The sequence below is a fragment of the Amblyomma maculatum genome, chromosome 3, assembly GCF_055883805.1.
Source record: "Amblyomma maculatum isolate TAMU_Amacu chromosome 3, ASM5588380v1, whole genome shotgun sequence".
NCBI lineage: Eukaryota > Metazoa > Arthropoda > Arachnida > Ixodida > Ixodidae > Amblyomma > Amblyomma maculatum.
In genome coordinates, this window is record NC_139346.1 from 148,026,837 (window position 1) to 148,046,478 (window position 19,642).

At 45.5% G+C, this 19,642-nt stretch overlaps 2 protein-coding genes across 2 annotated transcripts in view; both read left to right on the forward strand.

The window, feature by feature from the left end:
• Nucleotides 1–19,642, forward strand: part of LOC146196354 (uncharacterized) — a 69,986-nt gene that overhangs the window by 9,055 nt on the left and 41,289 nt on the right. The gene's annotated exons all lie outside the window — the stretch shown is intronic.
• LOC146196355 (uncharacterized) lies at nt 8,656–10,441 on the forward strand. The gene is made up of 3 exons (XM_084598181.1): nt 8,656–8,745; nt 9,412–9,949; nt 10,312–10,441. Coding segments are annotated over exons 1-3 (543 nt in total). The 5' UTR covers nt 8,656–8,742; the 3' UTR covers nt 10,314–10,441.

The following is a 19,642-nucleotide window of genomic DNA, read 5'->3' on the forward strand; positions in this document are numbered from 1 at the left end:
AGCGAGAGAGAGCGTCGGCGTCTTGGTGTTGGCGGCCAGATTTATAAGTGACGTCGAAATGGTATTCTTGCAGGCGTAGAATCCAGCGGCCAAGTCTGCCTGTCAAATGTTTGAATGAAGACAACCAGCAAAAAGCATGGTGGTCGGTCACAACTGTGAAGTGCCGACCGTATAGGTAAGAGCGAAATTTTTGGACAGCCCAGACGACAGCAAGACACTCCTGCTCGGTAATGGTGTAGTTTTTCTCAGCTGGAGTGAGAGTCCGACTGGCAAAGGCAATCACTTTCTCACGCGTTGTTGCATCACGCTGCAGAAGTACAGCGCCAAGACCGTGACCACTGGCATCGGTGTGCAGGATAGTTGGAGCGCTGTCACTGAAGTGGCCAAGAACAGGATCTGATGTGAGGGCGTGCTTGAGGTCATTAAAAGCAGTTTCGCACTGCTCAGTCCACACGAAAGGGCTGCGTGCTTTTAGTAGCTCATGAAGTGGTGCAGCAATAGTTGCAAAATGCCTTATAAAACGCCGGAAATAGGACGCGAGGCCTAGGAAACTGCGCAAATCTGTAGTCCGTTGTGGACGAGCAAAGTTCAAGACCGCGATAATTTTTTCAGGATCAGGGCGAATGCCGTCATGGCTGACCAGATGTCCTAATATTCTAATTTCCTTCTGTGCAAAGTGGCACTTCTTGGTGTCGAGCTGAAGGCCTGCCGAAGCGAGACAGGTGAGGACTTCATTCAGGCGCGTGAGATGGTCATTAAAGGTTGCCGAAAAGATAACAATGTCGTCCAAGTAACACAAACAGGTTCTCCATTTTAGGCCACGAAGTACAGTGTCGATCACTCTTTCAAATGTTTCTGGTGCGTTACAAAGTCCGAAAGGCATAACGTTAAATTCGTAAAGGCCATCGGGTGTTGCGAAAGCGGTTTTTTCTTTGTCGTCCTCGTGCATAGGTATTTGCCAATAACCTGAACGAAGGTCCAAGGTCGAAAAATATTCGGAGCCTTGGAGGAAGTCAAGGGCGTCATCAATTCGCGGCATCGGATATACATCTTTGCGGTTATGTTTGTTGAGTGCGCGGTAATCAACACAAAAGCGTACCGAGCCGTCCTTTTTTTTAACTAGCACTACTGGGGAGGACCATCGGCTTGTTGAAGGACGAATTATATTGCGATGGAGCATGTAATTTACATTTTCTTCAATTACTTTTCGTTCAGAGAGGGAAACCCGATAAGGCCGTCGGCGAATGATAGAGTTACCTTCAGTAATGATGCGATGGTGCGCAACACTAATCCGTCCCAGAGGTGTGGAAGTGGCATCAAAAATGGCTTGGTGGTGTCGAAGCAATGTCAGCAGTTCTTGGCGTTGGTTCGGCGGGAGTTTAGGATTGATAGTCTTTGCGAGAACAGAAAGAAAGACGTCTGTTGAAACACGTTGCTGAGGCGGAGGGGCGGTGAGCACCATCAGGGAAAAAGGTTGAGCATCCACCATACAATTCAGAGAAGTTCCTTTTGGGAGCACGAGGGTTTCACGTGAAGTCTTAGTGGCCACTACTGTCGCTGAGCCGTTGTGGAACCGGACAAGACTTGACGGGAAGGCGATGCCGCGTGGAAGATGACTATATGATGGTGCAATGAGTACGTCCCCGTCAGTGATGTGGTCAGAAACAACAGTAAGCAGTTTTTCGCACTGAGGAGGCAAAACAGTATCAGCGGCGGCAACGAGGGGATGATGTCGTTCAGAAAAGGCAGATGAAAAATCGCTTTCTGTCATATGGATAACACGGTCACCACAAGAAATTAACGCTGAAGCGGTTGACAAAAAATCCCATCCGAAAATCATGAGATGCGCACAAGGTGAGAGCACAGCAAACTGCACATGATGGCGGATACCGTCGATAACAACTCGTACGGTGCACTTCGCTGAAGGGCGCAAAGGGACGTCATTGGCTCCACGGAGTTCAGGTCCATCATATGGGGTTTTCATTTTTCGCAAACGGTAGCACAAATCAGCGTGAATGACAGAAATTGCAGCCCCTGTATCAATCAAGGCTTCAACCGGTAAACCTTCAGCGATAACAGCAATCACGTTATACGGGCGATCAGGAGGACTTTTAGTAAGTTCGCAGAGTGCAGTTTGACCTCCGGAAACTGCAACACTTAGTTTTGCGGATGGCGGACAGGGAGAACGGCTGCGGGGCGGAGAGGGGAAACTGAGCGGCGGTATGGGGATGTGGACCGGCGTCGGGATACTTGGTTCCCACGAGGCTCAGAGGAAGATACTGGAGGTGGGGAGGATCGTCGAGGTGGGCTTGGAATAGACCGGCGTTGATAATATGAGGTTGAAGGCATGTCGCATTCGAAGGTGTCGTAACCACGGCGCTCGTTCTGAAGGCGGCGACGACAGAAGCGGGATATATGTCCTCTAATACCACAGTAATAGCAGACTGGTCGGGGGGGACGCCAAGGTGCGTAATTGGGTTGTGTAGGTTGAGCCATCGCCATTGCATTGACGTGGTTGTATGTTGGTGCTGGTTAGGACGGGGGAACCAAAGAAGGGGAGGATGCAGCGACGTGCGCGTAGGTCGGCGCTCGGCGGTTTGCAGAAGGTTCGGTTGTCATAGGGCGGCTGATGGTAGCTAACTCTCCTTTAATCATGTTACGGAGAACGGCGTCATTAGGAGGTGCGGAAGAATGATCGCAGCCATGTCGACAGAAAGGATTGAGGGCTTGAAGCTCCTCGCGGATGATTGCTCGAATTATTGCCCGCAGATCAAGGTCAGCAGAGGTCGGACCAGTTGTGAAGCCGGGCTGTAATCGAGAGGACTGCAGCTGGTCGAGGCGTTGACAGGTCGCAATAATTGAATCAACACTTGAAGGATTCTAGGCAACTAAGGTGTGATATGCCATAGCATTGATCCCTTTTAAGACGTGGTGCACACGTTCAGGTTCCGTCATGGTGGGGCTAATGCGCCGACAAAGTGCAAGAACAGCCTCTATGTAAAACGCATATGATTCATCGGGACCTTGAAGGCGGGAAGCGAGCTTGTTTCTCGCGATCTCAGACCGAACTGCCGGGTCGGCGAAGTATTGGCAGAATTGCTGTTTGAAAGTGGTCCAGTTAGTAGTGGGGGGTTCGCGATTAATGAACCAGTTTCTGGCGACCTCAATTAGATAGAAGGAAACGTTGAGGAATTTTAAAGCATCGTCCCACCGGTTATAGGCACTGCAGCGTTCATATGTGTCAAGCCAGTCATCCACGTCTTCGTCACGACGACCAGCGAACAGCGGTGGGTCGCGTTGACGTGTGGGCAGAGTCGGAGGCATCGGTGCAGCTGAGGTAGAGGGTCCGGCCGGGTCGGGATTGCTCTCGGTGGACATGGTTATGGTGGTAGTTGCCAAACGGCGACCGGAACGTAGCTCCAGCGAGAGGCAGCAAGGGGATCGAATTCGACCTCCACCACTTGTGAAAGAAGGCTAGGTTGAGACGGCAAGGTCGTGACGGCAAGGCCAGCGATGCCTTGTCTAGCGTTTTAATCCGGTGACAAAACCCAGGCGCGTGCCGGAGCCGGCGCCGCGGGACGATGATGATGGTATGTACAAATGAAAGAGGAAGATCATGGCATATACAAATTAAAGAACATCCACGGCAGGCTCACAGTATTCTCATCTGAAGCGGAAGCTTATAAGGCAGCCAACTCGAGCTTTCAGCATCAGTGCTGGCAGGTGCCTGAAAGAGCGCCAACTCGGGTCTCTCCTTTCATGTGGGATGGTCACATCAGGATCATCCGGCCATGACATTCGAATGCACGCTACCCCCATGCCACGGACAGGAGCTGCCAACTCGGGTCGCTCTTAGGGTGATATCAGAATCAGCCTGCCGAAACCTTTGTATTCAACTTGCCCCTAGGATACACTGGCACGTTCATACGGCTTGGTTGAAGCAAGACTTTATATTTGGGCTGGTGGCTTACGCTCTCGCGTCATACCGTTGAAGGCCAAGTTTAAGTGTCTTTAATAATGCAGCGCCCTACATTGAAGGGCGTAATAGGGGAATAAGCTTGGTGGCAGGGAAAAGAAGCTTCCGCTTCTGTCTAAGTTTAACCAGAGCTATATCACAGTTAATTACTTTTAGGCCAGAATAAACAATTAAAGGCCACCTGACTGGCACCTTGGGCAACATAAAAAAGTTCGCACGCCACACGGTAACACAGGCATTCTACGTTAGCCGTTATGAAAACTAGCGTTGATGGTGAAATTTCTCAAAACTAGCAACACCAAACATAAATTCCCCCGAAAGTATAAGGCTCAAAAGCAATCGCCAATGCGCTGCTGCTCAAGTGCCAAATACACTATATACAGAGATCATGAGTTCGTAACTTGTAACTACGTGTGATTGATTTAATTCGATTGCGTTATAAGTCTGTTGTGGACTAAAATAATGGTGATTGCTCTGGCAGGTGCTAGTTGGCAGGTGACCGGGCTGAATTATGAGTGTTCAGTGCGGTGTGTGGCGTCACGGAACCACATGACATGGTAGGTGCTGCCAACGTAGGCATCGAAGTTGAAATAAGAGGCTGAGATGGGACTCAAACCTTCCAGCACTCTGCGTCAAGTTGTCATACCCGTTAATGCTACGCTACACAGAATTATCATTTTGGGTTGTTTAAAGCGAACTTCGTAGATATTCATGTGTGCTGGTTTTTCAGACATCTGTGCGGCCTGCGACTGCACGCTAATGAATATATACGAAAAGCAGAAATGAAGTATTCGAACGAAATAAGATCTCCGAAACAGCCCACACAAGGGCGACATAAAGGCATATCAAGTCATAACATTGAAAGCAGACCTTAGGAGTTGCCCAATATGTCTTTGTTTTCTACTGTTTTATCATCATCCTCATCGTCATCATCATCATCATCAGCCTGACTATACCCACTGCAGGGCGAAGGCCTCTCCCATATTTCTCCCTTAACCCGGTTCTGTGCTAGCGCATCCACTTGACCCCTGCGAACTTCTTAATCTCATCCGCCCACCTAACTTTCTGCCGCCCCCTGCTACGCTTTCCTTCCCTTGGAATCCTATTTGCTACCCTAAGCGACCATCGGTTATCCTCTTTTCGCATGTCCATTTCTTCTTCTTAATTTCCACTAGAATGTCGGTAACTTGAGTTATTTCTCTGACCCACTCTGCACGCTTCCTATCTCTTTATGTTGCCCCAACCATTTTTCGTTCCATAGCCCTCTGGGTTGTCCTCAACTTAAGGAGAACTCTCTTGGTTAGCCTCCTCGTTTCAGCCCCATAGGTGAGTACAGGTAAGATGCTTTTATAATTTATCCCTAATATGTAGGCACTACCTATTTCCCTATATAGTGAGCCCAAAAAACAGGAATGTGAACATTGTTTTCTGCTTTTTAATGTTTACTTTGACCGGTGGCTTCCTTAATGTGAGTAAAGAACAACTCTTGACTCTTTTTATTATCATTGTGTGCTCATTGTTAGGAGTCACATCTTGCATTAAGGCAGCATTAGCAGCCTCAAGGGGTACAAATGCGGCGTCAGCCGTCATTGTTTTGAGGGAAGTGATGGCAAAAGTCACAAGTTTCTGCGTACCTTCTTGATGTCTGTGTACTCACCACTAGACATTTTTTGCGGGAACATCCATCTGCCAGCTAGATATTATTTAAAGTTACCTGGCTGGGTGCCTACAGATGTGTGAAGGTCTGCAAATAAAATTGTGCCCGAATAGCACAAAGCTCGATGTGTACTGCGCGATAAGCTTCTCTGGTTGCTGCATGCTATTTCGTTGAAAACACACAAATGTAAATATATGTCAAGCAATGTTTTGTTAAGGATTCCACTATCATGCACAGGGGCTTTTCGTAGCATTTTAGCCACTACATCCCTGGAATGCTTAATATAATAATGATGAACTTTCTCGACCGTGATTGGAGATACCAAAGCAATTATGAGCTGCAAAATGCGGGCAAGATTTCAACAACATATTGTTTTCAGTCACAGTGATTCACGATATACATGCTAGATAACCATTTTCGCAATAAACGGTATCACTTTTCTTTCTGTCCTCAACTTTTTTCGAATCTGTGCTTTGAGTTTCCACTGAACACTTTTGTAATTTATTTTCCTCATTTTGTAAAGCACTAGGTACTAGGCGATATCACTTCATACCTAAAAAGTGAGGCTTCGAGATTCACTTTGAGCGTTTTTAGCCACGTGAGCTTGTCTTGGCGTGGTTCGAGTTTGTTGCGGACAACTACAGCAGCTCATGTGTAAGGCTTTTCGTTTGATTTTAATTGAGCGCAGCCGATAGTGGCGGTGATTTTCTTTGGACGACCATCGAGAAAATGTATTGTCGCCACCTCTTCGCGGTAGTTAAATTTTTGATAAGGCTTGCTTGCACAGAAATATCTGGCAGCACCACTCGCAACAAAGATATAGCAGCGTGCCTGCGCCTTTCATCGTGAAATATCACCAATGCTTAGTGATAACGTCAATTGCACTTATACCCTCTTATTGCGTTACACAAAATGAAACTGATTAGTCAGTTGTACTAATCAGCTCGTTATCAGTAAGGTTTGATCTATTTTAACACTGAGAAATGAAATAAGGCTAAAATGATAATTGTAAAATTAAGCTTACGAGACACAATATCTGATTTAAGGTGGCTGCCTTCAGCACCACGAATAGTGAAAGCCACCAGCGGCCAGTCGTAACCTACTGTTCAGGATAAGAATTAAAAGAAACTGCGAAACTATTTCTGAGCAATATGGGGCAATACAGTCAAGCAAACTTACTACAGCTGCTGTTATAACAGCTTGCTGCGAACGAAGGCGTTGCAAGAAATGTGTATTATGCGTATGATACTGCATGTGAGTCAAGAGCAGAAACTGTAGCCGAGCCTCTTGGATATACCAAAGGAGGAAGCATTGTGCACTCGCCCCACAGGAAAAACATGCGCACACTCCACACTCACACAGAGGCCAATAAGCGTCAAGAAGTTGTCCTGTTCCCTCTGAATAAAGGGCCTGTCGCCCCCCTTAACTCGTAATCCAAAACAAAAAACAACGCTACATTATTAGCTGCCTTCAGTTGACCACCAGGCTAGCGCATTCCGACAGGCTAAAAGATGAGCTAGTGTGTGCGCGCGTACAGGCTTTGAAAACGTTCGCACAGAACGGAATCAGCCTCGTCATAAGCGCGAGACGGGGACAGCGTTCGGTCCCGTTACTGAATCCATCGACGAGGAACCTTAGGCACTGAGCGTTTCTTAGTCAATTACGAGATATAACTTGCTGGCCCAGCCGGTCACATAGCGCGCGTTCCCTAGGCAGTGGAATCTCCATCGTTTGTCCAAATACTTCAGGCGAACAGAGAGCAAGCAGGAAATTGTTTTCATTCTATTTCACACAATATTGCGCTGCGGAAGCTTCACGGCACCGCTTTTTCCGTGGGTCGAAGAGGAGTATTCCTACCTACCACCAACTGTTGTGAACGCCTCAATTGCTACGACTAATTGGCTATTATCGCGTCAGTAAAGCGCCTTCTCCGCAACATGATCAGCTGCTCTGTTACATGCATATAGCCGCATTCGAGAGACTAGATACTAGGCGAACATATTACGCTTTGAAAAGAAAAAAAGAACCAAAATGGATGTTTTACAGAAAGGCTACATTTCTCATTGATTTGTTTAATGTAATAGGCGGAGGAGAGTTTTTACCGACAATGAATGAAACGAACTTTATCCGCCTAACTGTGAAGCCCGACTGTCTTCCTGTAGCTCCGTTTTGAAGATCCATGAGGAAATTGCGCACCAATTATATTACGTTTCTTGCTGCGCATGAGTTCGTCCTGCGAAGTGGAAAGAGCAAAATAGGCTCATGCGAGAAAAACGAGCTGAAGCCAGTCTGTTTGCAATAGCTTTTAACCTACTTCAAAAACCGTTTCGCCGTCTGTTAACGCTCACTAAAAAGGGCTGTCGCAAAATCGGTTGGCTTGCTGACGAAATTGCGTGACTAAACGATGCGCAATTCTTAATATTTTATTAGTGGGCAATTCGGACATTCAAGGCAAAATGATTCCAGTAAAATACACAGACGCAAACAACTTGCAATAAAAAATTGATTCCGCCTGGCAGTCTCGTTGGCATTTTATGGCTTTTAGGCCGTAGACAAAAATCATAGCCTGCCGGCTGAAAACATGATCCGGCCAGCAGTAATGCTGTAGATGACTCATTCGACAAACCGGGTCTCGAACACGCGTATTACTTTTTAAGCCATGAGTCCACTCTCATTTGCAAGTCTAGTGCACAATCCATAAAAAGCTTTGTAACATCCCTACGGCTCCAACAGAAAAGCCTTGCCTATAATTTTCCATTTATTTCTCGTTTAGTATCCACATCCTTTTTTCTTAGGGTACGAGTTCCGTCTTTGATTTTACCTGCTTGATTGGACTCCGTGAACTTCGACGCGTTAGGCAAGGAACTCGTCTTTGGCGTCTATAAGGGGGGAGCCTCATTTATGTTCGGCACGCGTAGCTCGCCGTCAGAAAGCGATGCGGTGCAAATAAAATTACTGGCTCTTAACGTATTGCGCCCTAAAGCAGCTCTTTCTCATTTTTTTATTCTACCTGCTAATATACGTATACTGAGCTTCAACTGAATCCGTATAAAAGGGAGAGGAAATTACCTACAGCCAGCAGTTGGTACTACAGCAGCTCTAAGTCACCATGGTAAGCCGCTTTTCTACCTTTCAACGTAATATCTATCTTATCGAAAGCAAATGGGCAGCTATAATTTATGTGGACACTTCTCAAAGTTTGTTTTCATTGCTATCTATCTCATCGGAAGAAAATGGGCAGCTATGAATTATGTGGACACTTCTCAAAGTTTCTTTTCATTGCTAGTGGGTGGAATGAGTTTGTCCACGACTACCCGAGAGTTGGAAACAGGGAACACAGGAAAATAATTTACAAAATATTGCGTTCTGTTAATTTAGCTGCGAACTTCATTATATCTTCCAAAATACCTCTCAAGCTAAATTTAGAAATATAGCCTCCTACAATGAATATTGCTCCTTTGTTCTATTATCTAAACACAAAACTTTTATATCAGCTTCTTTTACACTGAGAACCACCTACATTTTTCTGCCTTTGTCCGTACATGCGAGTGTTACTCACCCTTAAATTCAAGCAAAATCTCCAAACAACACTTTAGGTATAGCAGAAAACGCCTTTTGTAAGTTCAAGCAACATAAGGAAGACTGCCAGAAAGAAATCATTAAATGACACACAATATATTGAAGTTTTACATAAAAATCTTCAATAGTCACAGAGCTGCCAGAAAAGTAGGAAGAAATTGATGAAAGAAAAATTGTCTTGATCGTCGACAATTTACAGATCCGCGCCTGCATTGTCTTGGCTCTGGCCACCAGCGCCTTTGCTGGATTCGTTGGCACCGCCGGCTATGGCCTCGGTCTGGCTGCTGCCCCAGCCGTGGCCACCTACGCCGCTGCCCCAGCTGTGAGTGCTGTCCACGCCGCCCCAGCTGTTGCCACCGTCGCCCACGCTGCCCCAGTCGCCACCTACGCCGCTGCCCCAGCTATCGCTGCCGTCCACGCTGCCCCAGCTGTTGCCACCGTCGCCCACGCTGCCCCAGTCGCCACCTACGCCGCTGCTCCAGCTCTCGCTGCTGTTCACGCTGCCCCAGCTGTTGCCACCACCACTATCCACCACGCCCCAGCTGTGGCCACCGTTACCCACGCTGCTCCGGCCGTCGCTACCTACCACGCCGCCCCAGTCTACGGCTACGGTGTTGGCACCCTCGGCTACGGTGTCGGCCACTATGGGTATGGGCATGGTCTTCTCGGATACGGCCTGAACTACGGCTACGGTCTTGGCACCCCATACCATTACGGCGCTCTCCTTCGCAAAAAGTGTAAGTAAACCAGGGAAAGCATACTACCCAATTATATCCCACGATTATTCGCATGCAGGGTTTCAAGAGGACATTTCTGTATGCCGACTAGCGGGTTACATTTTTTAGTTGCCTATAGGTCTCGCAATGCTAAGAAATTTCCGTATCCTGTTACTCAGATGATTACAATAGCATATTCTTGACTTGGGAAAATTCTGCAATTACAAGAGATTGCAATTCTTTTAGAGCGGCCACACCATGAAATATTAAAGAAATCTCATTTTAGTGTCGCAAAAGTGTAGGTATAATTTAGAAATATAATGTTCGCTGGCTTGAATCAATTAAGTGATATTGATTACCTCTTTCGTTTGTGTCCATTTCAGAAACCACTCATCTGAGCGGCACTATTTAAGATGCTCTTTCGGGCGAAATTACCAGATATTTTCCTCGCTGGATCTCTACCGACGAAGAAAATCTATATTTGTACTAATAAACACGTGCAATAATTCGGCACCTATGCATGAACTGTCTTTATTTCACACCTGGCGTTTCCTTGAAACCTGTTCGTGAGTTCAATAGGAAAGGCCTCCTTGTGGCACTGTCTTCTTTTCGCATCTATTCATGCCCATGGCCTGCAGGCAACAATGCATTGAATAAGTTCCCAAAGTTACATTTTTCCTCCTAACTTTACAGAAGACTTCTGGTTCTCGACTTCATGGGATATGCAGAAGCTATTTCAAAAGAGTGGCGTTACATTGCGTTGCAAAATGTACACTGACTTAAGTGTGTCTGGGAATGGCTCCTGTGATGTCAATTTACTTGGAACGAATTCTGTCTCAAGATTGTCCTTAGACATTCTGAGAACTATATCTTGCATTGCGTACTTGCGCTGTGCTAAATCAGGAAAGTAGAGCTGCATTCCACCGCAGATATTTTAGCAGTTTAATATATGGTAGTGAGAGCGGCCTGCTTCGAGTAGTGTAAGAGTGGTCGACTAACAACGCGTAGATCGGCTGCATGGCAAGAAAAGAGTAGAGAAGAATCGAGAACAGAAGAGAGAAGCTACATGCCTATCCCTCCTAATTCCTTAGTTCACCAAACGGCGGCCGAGAGCCACCGCTTCCATTCGAATAAAGGCTTTATTGATTCATTCATTTTATAACCTAGATAAGGAACGTCGGCTCCATTTGCGCATGTTAGTTCTAGAGCAAAGTTGGTATCTTTTGCATGATGAAAATAAATATGTATAGATATTATTATTGAGAACTAATAATATATCTTTCTTTTCTTTTAAGAGGCTACATAGTGTATTGTAAAATCGGAGGTTATGGATTTAATTGCTGTGTCTCCTTTTTAGAACACAAGAACCAGATGGCGAAATATATGCCATTGAAATCCAGATCAGTTCACCTGCCGCAACGCATTTTTATTAAGCTACATCACATGCATTTTGAATGCAATAAATGCAGATGTTGATGTTCGGGAAGAAATTTACATGGTCTAGAAACAACACAATGCTCTGCAATAACAATATATAAGATTTAAAGTGGGAAAGCCAACAAACCAGCTTTCAAACATGTAAATTAGGCTTTTGACACTTCGAAGCATGTTATTAAGAAATCTTAAAGCCTGTGCTAACATTTAAGATTCGAGACCTCCGATTTTCCATTATACCAGATTCCGTTTAGAATCAAAATAACTAGTCTTTTTTTATGTTTCTTTAACTCTTTGCCTAATTACTGTAGTCTGTTATGAACCATAATGATAATTCCTTCATGCTGTGCAATCTTCTTTAAACAGTAATAGACCGACGCGGCAGTCTCAGATTTCAGGATGACGAATTTTAGCTGTTTGAAAAATCATCCGTTATATATTAAGAGGTTGTTTTTGTCCGGCTTGCTTTCACGCAGCGGTCATATTACTATCAAATTAACGAAAGAAAACTAAACATCAACAGTACGATGGCTCATCCATCTCTATTTACATTGATAGTCGCTTGAGCACTATCGTTGCATATGTAATTTCATTCATGCCAGCAGTACCTGCTGCAGCAACCAGAACAAGACCCCTCATGTATCCTCAAAACAATTTTTTTCGCGAATGTCTGGTAAGTTCTATCCTCAGTACAGTTCACCCCAAAAATGCAAGTTAGAATTTCAATTAAGAAAAGAGCACCTATTGTTGCTGGCGAGCAGTCTTCTACTTTTGAAGGCAGTCAGTTAGTGCAGCGGGAGAGAATCAAATGCCGTGTATAGTTTGTGCACATTTACCTTTATTTTGTTTCAATTAAGATCCCAAATGCTTCTTTGGGGTATGACATAAGGAATAGGCTGCTGCACTTTCTCCACGATTTTCTCCATGAATACCGTCACGTGTTCTGAAGGGATGTAGTAAAATGCTTCAGCAAGAATGCGATGGGAGTCTCGCCGTCTGAGCAAAGAAAGTGCGGACATAGAAAGTTTTGCATCTAGGTTGAAATAGACTGATTTGCTCTCAGTATGCCGGCAAGAAACACACTGAGTAAATTATAAAGGCACAGCTACAAGTGCAACCTGCAAAATGTGTGAAAAAAATACCGCCTATTTGCATACGTATTCAAATGAGAAGTAGTTGTGTTATCACTCCTCAGCTCTGCTATACTTTTGTATAACCATTTTTACGCTTTGTCAAAGGCACGGAAGCGCTTGAAGGCGAGCGCCCGTTAATGGGCGGAGGTGAGCGCAAGCTATTTCACTATGTAGCGTGTAACGCGTAATCGAGGTCTATGGAGCACCAAGCGTATATGCTTGCTGTCCGAGAAAGCCGAGAGGTTGCTAACATGAGGGAAGACAGGCCTTCAGAGGGCGCGAGTGATGCGCGACTGCTCAGTCTGGGGTAACAGGCGCTCTTAAAACACTGCGCCGGGACCGCCACGCCGGTTTCAACTGTGGCACACGAAGTTTCTCCTTTAGAAGATTTAGCATAGGGGGATCCTCCCGGTTAGGGAGATAGGGTAATTTCGGGTTGAAAATGCGCACTCGCGGAGTGCTGTGATGTGAGGACAAAGGGTACGGCTTTAATACTGGGCAAGCGTACTCTTGAGCCACGCCTCGCTAGTCCCCTATTTCCGTAACCGACAGGGCCCCCTATTCTAAAGCTCGCTATTGGTTCCAACTGTGTGGCCGCTCCGGCTCCTCTTTAGCTAAGCCGCACGCAGATCGTGCGGCTTGCAGTTTGCGGAGGAAGAGAGGGAAAGAGAAGGCTTCGAACAAACATCGGCGAACTCCCTGATTGCAGCTTGTAGTGCTAAGTACTAAACGCCATCGTATCGGTCAAGCTGCTCATGCCTTCGAACCGATGGTTAGAGGAAAACCTGACTCACACCCATCCTGTCATGTTCTTACTTGGGCATCTGCTTTATGTGCGTCTGCTCTTTGCCGTTCGTCCCAAAGGCTCTACACCAGTGGTTGGCATACTGACAAGATGCGACAGAGACCCTGACAGAAGACTTGGCCGACCATACCGACATGCAAAAGAACGCCTCGGTTCCACCTAACACCTGCCCTTCTGGGGGCTGGTTCATGTATGATTTTAAATAGACGACACGGAAAGAAGTAAGACGATCACAGCTCATCTCTGTCGCCAACTCCACCACCGCGGAGGTGACGGCTATCCACTGGGCCTAAGACATCCTAGAGCCTTTTCTGCCCAGCAAGATGCGGCAGTGCTAACGGACTCCAGGGTTACCCTGCAGATTCTGCGATACCCGCAGTGGCCACTGCCAATCTCTCGTAAATTTGCGGGCTGTTTCAACAGCCTCAGCTCACTGAGCCTTTCCATACAGCTCGTTTAGATCCCTCACCCCGTCCATGGTGATGAGGTTGCTGACACCCTGGTCACAGTAGCCCATAACAGCTCTACTTATTGCTGCACTTCCGGGGTTCCTCTCGACGTGGCAGGTGTCATCATGCAGCGCCAACTCCTCCTGGAACACAAGGAACCAAAGGTCGCTGGGGATCCCCCTCCCAGTAACTCCTCCTATGCAAGGGTCTCAGCCCCGGCTGTATAGATTCTTCCTACTGCGCTTCCGAGTGAGCTGCTCTAGGACTAGTACCCGTCTGCACAGAAAGGGGATGGCACCTACTGCTTGACTTCCTCTACTGCGAACATCCGGAGGAAACCGTCGACCACGTCCTCCAGGAACGCTCACACCTTTATTGGCCACCGAGAAAAGTTGACCGCGATTTACAGGGCCCTCGGTCTCGTTGCTTCTACCTACTGCGGCCACCTTTTTCCTGCTGGCCAATCAACTTAATTGGAATGCCCTCCATTACATCCTGACTTTCGTGGAAGACACGGGCAACCTCTAGGTCCCGAGTATGACCCGGCTACGTCTGTAGCTGCACGCGTATCTCCAGACACCTTTCTGCATCTCTGCCTCTCCTCCCTCAACTATCTGCACACCGTCAGTGAGGGCTGAGACCAAAGCCAGTCACAGTCCGTGCATCTTTCTTATTCGTTTCTTAAATTGTTTACACAGTACGGCAATTTCACAGTTCAGATTATATTCGGTGCCAGAATGAATACTTGATTAAAAGTAGTTGGAATGAATGACTTTTCAGCGTTACTTTGGAACGAGTCGATAGAATCAGAAAGATTTCACTGATTATAGACGCAAAGTGCGTATGCGTTTTGAAGGTTTAGACGACGGAGGATTACAAAGGTTAACGGGTTTAATAAAGACGCAATTCGCAGGTTACGGCGGGAACAATCAACCACGCAAAATCTTTCTATGTAATTTAAGAAATGTGGACCAATATATATCCGGACTAGAAAATGGAGACATCAAAATGTTTTTAAAGGTACCCTGCGGAAGTATCGGAATGAGAGGTATGTACTTATGTGAAAGAAAACTGTGTTTGGCGAAATTTGAATACCTGTGTAGCACAAAGTAGACTACAAGGTGCAGATCCCCTCTTAGTCAATTGTGGATAATCGGTGTCAGCCTCAATAAATTCAATGTGACATTTGCCATGTGGCGTTTGCCATGTGGCATTTGCCAAGAGGGTCCTTGTCCGCCTTAACTGGGCTTGCAGCGAACGCCCTAAAGTGTTCCATTACGGACCGTGAAGGCACCCATTGGGAGCCGTTTACATGCGGCTTGAGTTCCTTACTGTGGGTAGCCCTCCCAGTTCTGCCATCGGTTCTACTTTAGACACACGTTAGAAGGCCCCGTAGACGGAATTATGTTTTCTTCTTAGACGTACCCTTCCGAAATGACATAGAGCCAACGCGGGTTCTAAAAGGGAAGCCCGATCCGTGCTTGCGCAAATCTTTCCTGCAGAGTACTGATGTGTGTATGCTATGACAGTCTAACATGCACCCCATCACAACCTCAGATCATATCATGCAATGTTGCTCTCAAATATCAGCCTGGTACAGAATTATCTCAGTGCGCTTGAACACTATGGGTGCCCTTTATGAGACTACGGGGCTTGTAGTGCAGGAAACACGTTTTAGCTAAGCCATGCACATTCAGGAAAAGATTATTTTAGCGCTTAATATAACTGAAACCGGTGGTTTCTGGTGCAGGCTACCAATTTTTTCGACACCAGTGTAGGTGTTGGTCATTTGGACAGTCCACAGCAGCCTTGTAAATTATTTGAATAATTGCTGCGCATTATCTGATAATTAAGCGCAATTTACGTGGAATTCGGAGCCCAGAATTACAGTTATGACAGATCAAGGATGCTGAGACGTTTATAACGAATCGTCTATAACACTAAGTCATATATACACATTAAATATATAAACAAAGTGAAAAAATGCATGCTTAAAAGAAACGAAAGGGGCCTCAGTGGGGTTAGCTATGCCACAGCTGGTATGCCAGAATCTTCGGCATTGCGTCAGCCGCATGATTTGACCATACTGCGCTTTTGGTTTCTGTTTAGAGCCCGCATATTCACTTTATATCTGCTCTCATGTCCCCGAAAAGGGATAGACAGGGCCAGCAAATGGCTTTGCGATACTTCCAGTCCTGCAATTTCAGATTTAAATCCATAATTTTTTCGGCACCTCCATTTAAGCTTATGTTGCTATTTTTTGTAGAGTGCCCAGATTTATTGCGCACCTACCAACAAGTGCCCCACCAGAGTCCACTACGGAAATAATCAGGGCATTTCTAGCCCCATCATAGTCGATATGGAACTCCAGTCGATATGGAACTTGTGGTGGGTTTGTGTGGCGAGCCCCACTTGGGCTTCACGATGTATCCTCGCACAGAGCAGATATTAGTTTTGTACCCTCCCTTAGAAGGAGGAGCAGAAGAAGGAGGGTGAGAAAGAAAAAATAAAGGAACGTTAATAAGCAAAAAGAGCCGGTGTGCTGACAGTACTTAATTAGTGCCCTTGCAAGAACAAAATTTGGTCACGTTAGTTCTCCAGCCCCATCAAGATCAATGTTTGACCTAAGGCAGTCATTTTTGCAAGCCTATTCCGGCTAGTATATGCCTTTATGAGAAGAGCCAGCTGAGGACGAAAACTGTACAAATTCTGTTTATTCAACTATGGCAATATAATTAGGGGCAAGGCAAACACAGCTTGGTGACATGTACGTAGGAAAATCTGAAAGGCAATCGTCAAACTCGCGGTAAATGCGGATGAAAATGCAATTTCATTGCTCTGCCCCTTACACACCATGAATATAATTGCAATTGTCATCCAGCGATAATTACTATATTAAATAGATGACGTAACAGTTTGCTAAAATTATCTTTGGTCCTGTCGAAGCGCCTCCTTAGGTAAAAAAAATTTTAATAGGAAGTGTGCTTGGACGTAGCAGTCAGTGAGTGAAAGGTTCTGTCGTTGGAGGGGTAAATTTCCTAAAGATGAGGCGTTTAAGCTTTTAGTTATCGGATAATGCCTTTCAATATTGTTGTTTAGCCTTTCTAAAGTAGTGTTCAATCAAGGTGATATTCATTGCTTGGCATAAAATATGTACGTTTTTAACTTCATGCATTTTGTTTTTAAGGTTACCAGTTATTTGTGAAGAGGCAGTGCCGAACTTTGTTAGGCACAACGAACTAAGCTCACAGAACTTCATATTGACTCATGCGCACGCAATTACCATTTGTATTATAATGTTACACTATTTTGACAAGAATCTATATAATGGCTTGATTTTTACCTTCCTTTTCTTGTCCTTTTACACACCGTGAGCAAATGGCTGTCTCAACCGGTCGACATAATTTCGGAAATCAGTCAGACATATTCAAACTGATTCCATATTTCTCAGGGATATTCAGGATATTCATTCAGTGGAATTAATGAAGTTCAAAAGTTCAAATGAAAATAGAACTTGGTTGGTTTAAATGAGGTGGAAACTACGCCTAATATCTGGTTGATATGCAATTCATAGGCAAGAGAGTACGGTTGGTTCAAGCTCCTTAGAGGGGAACTATTGACTGGGCGATGCCTATTGAAGTGACCTAACAACACAATTTCGTTGAAGCTTTCGCACATGTATATACAAAGCCACAATACATTGTATAATTTCATCTTATTGTGAATGCGGAACATTCTCGCCATACATCTTCCGGTCATGTACCATGCTAGCGAAGAAGAGTGATTCCAGCGGACGACATAGTAAACACATTGAATTATTTGTATGCCCTCAACATGTCACATATTACGGCTCCCAGATGCCGAGTGAAGCACCGCTGTGTGCGTCGAATATGCAGGGGTGCACTCCGAATACAATACATGCATTAAAAACATACGCGCACTGAAATACTATATCTGAAACATTTAATCCATGGGACAGCAATGATTTTGCTTTGATTCATGTAAGCAGTCGTAAGGGCCTCCGCCAAATGCTTTAGCCGTCGCTGGAAACAGTAGCACCGTCTTCCGACGACACATAACGTTGGTGCCTTTCTATGCAGTGGCACAAAAAGTGATTTCACATTAAATCACTCTTGCGAGATAAAGGTCTGGCGATAATCAAAACAAATTTCGATTGACTCTACACTACTGAGGAGCATTATTCAGTGTGATAACAAGGCAAGAGCCTTCCTTGCCTCATGAATGGCGAGGCCAGAACGTGTGAGCAGGAAGTGCACACCGAACTGATTATGCAATAAAAATAAGAAAAGAAAATAAGATGTGGGCATCCGGGTCCGGTCAGCGGAATGCAGCCCCGGGGAGCTGCCGCACACCCACGACGCTTTCCTTTTTACTGCTTTACAATAATTGCAGTGCAACAAGCAAGTAATATATCTAGGGATGTGATGTGCCAAATATCTATTTTTACACAATGCTAAAGGTTCTTCAATGCCGTCAATTTGTCCAACAGGCTCAGCCATTCAGGCAACTCGGGCTGAGCCCTGAGAAGTGCGAAGCTACGTAAAGACTCGTCTTCTGAATGCACAGTTGCCTTAAAGACATTCACCGATCTGATTACAGAATAACAAAGGAGAATATTGTGGTCTATGTAGCACTTAGAACTCGTGCCATTGGTGTGCGAGACAGGGACGCTGCCACTCCGCAAAGATGCTTTTTTTTTTCTTTATTTCGTAGCTTTAACACAAAATACATCACAAAACGTGGCCCCGATTTCAACATAAATAGCACATGGCTGTGTATTCATTATAGTGGCATCATGATCAGCCAGTTTAGCCTGGCGTCGTGACAAACTCCCGCCACAACAAAAGCTCTACCCTTGAGAGTCAGTCTGGAGGTTCTGCAGCACCTTTCTTATGGCGATAAACCAGTGTACGATCTCACGAAAAAAATCCGGCCGGGTCTTGCATGCAAGTCAAGCGGTACCCTGCCATTTTCGAACGCAATATACACTGTAAATCCTTAGGCATAACTAAATCAAATGAAACACCTTCCTCATTATCTATGCATAAACATGGAATGCCGTGTGAGCCTAGTGAAACCTCCTTTATTGCTCGTTGCAATACAAACAAAAATAACCGTCTTCCCAACAATGTAAAAATAAGGTCTATTTTTTGCGTTTCTTTTTTTGCAGATTATATAATGCGTTCCTCACGGTAAAAAAAAAATCTCTTCTCTCCCAAACTTTCTTCACTAATAACATCCCGTTATGTAAATTAAAGAAATATGTCATAACTTGGCAGCACCTCCGTTTTTTTACCCCTCTCTAAGACGTTGCTGTCTAGGCCTCCCGTGTAGAAGGGCCTACACAAGGGTTTTGGGAATACGATAATGCGCAGATCGCGGTACAGCTTTACCCGCTTTGAGTTCGCCACGACTCTTCGACATTTGGAGTTGAGTAAAAGCACGTCTGAAGAATGCACAGTTGTTTTAAAAACATACTTGGTAGTTAAAAGCGCATGACGCAGTTGAACCAAGCTGGCGCAAAGCCCCACGCACAAACGTAGGCATTAGAAGAAGCGGCAGCAAAAGTTAGGCCGCCAAGCCAGAAAACGCACGCATATACGGTTTCGCATAATCGCACCTAAGGAGACTTGAGTGCCCTCCAGAAGTTCTGAGATGCTTCATATGGGGCTACCTCATACATTATAGTGCGGTGCGTGGAGTGGTGCGGTGTAATGACAAGTTGTTACGCGTGAAACTATCAAAGCAAAAGCACTGCTTCACCGTTGCCAAAAATGCCAATGTCATGCGCTTTCTGTGTCCCCGAAATGAATTCTATAATCCTAGTATTGACTCGCAAATTAGGGTGATGTCATAAAGCGGATGCATGACG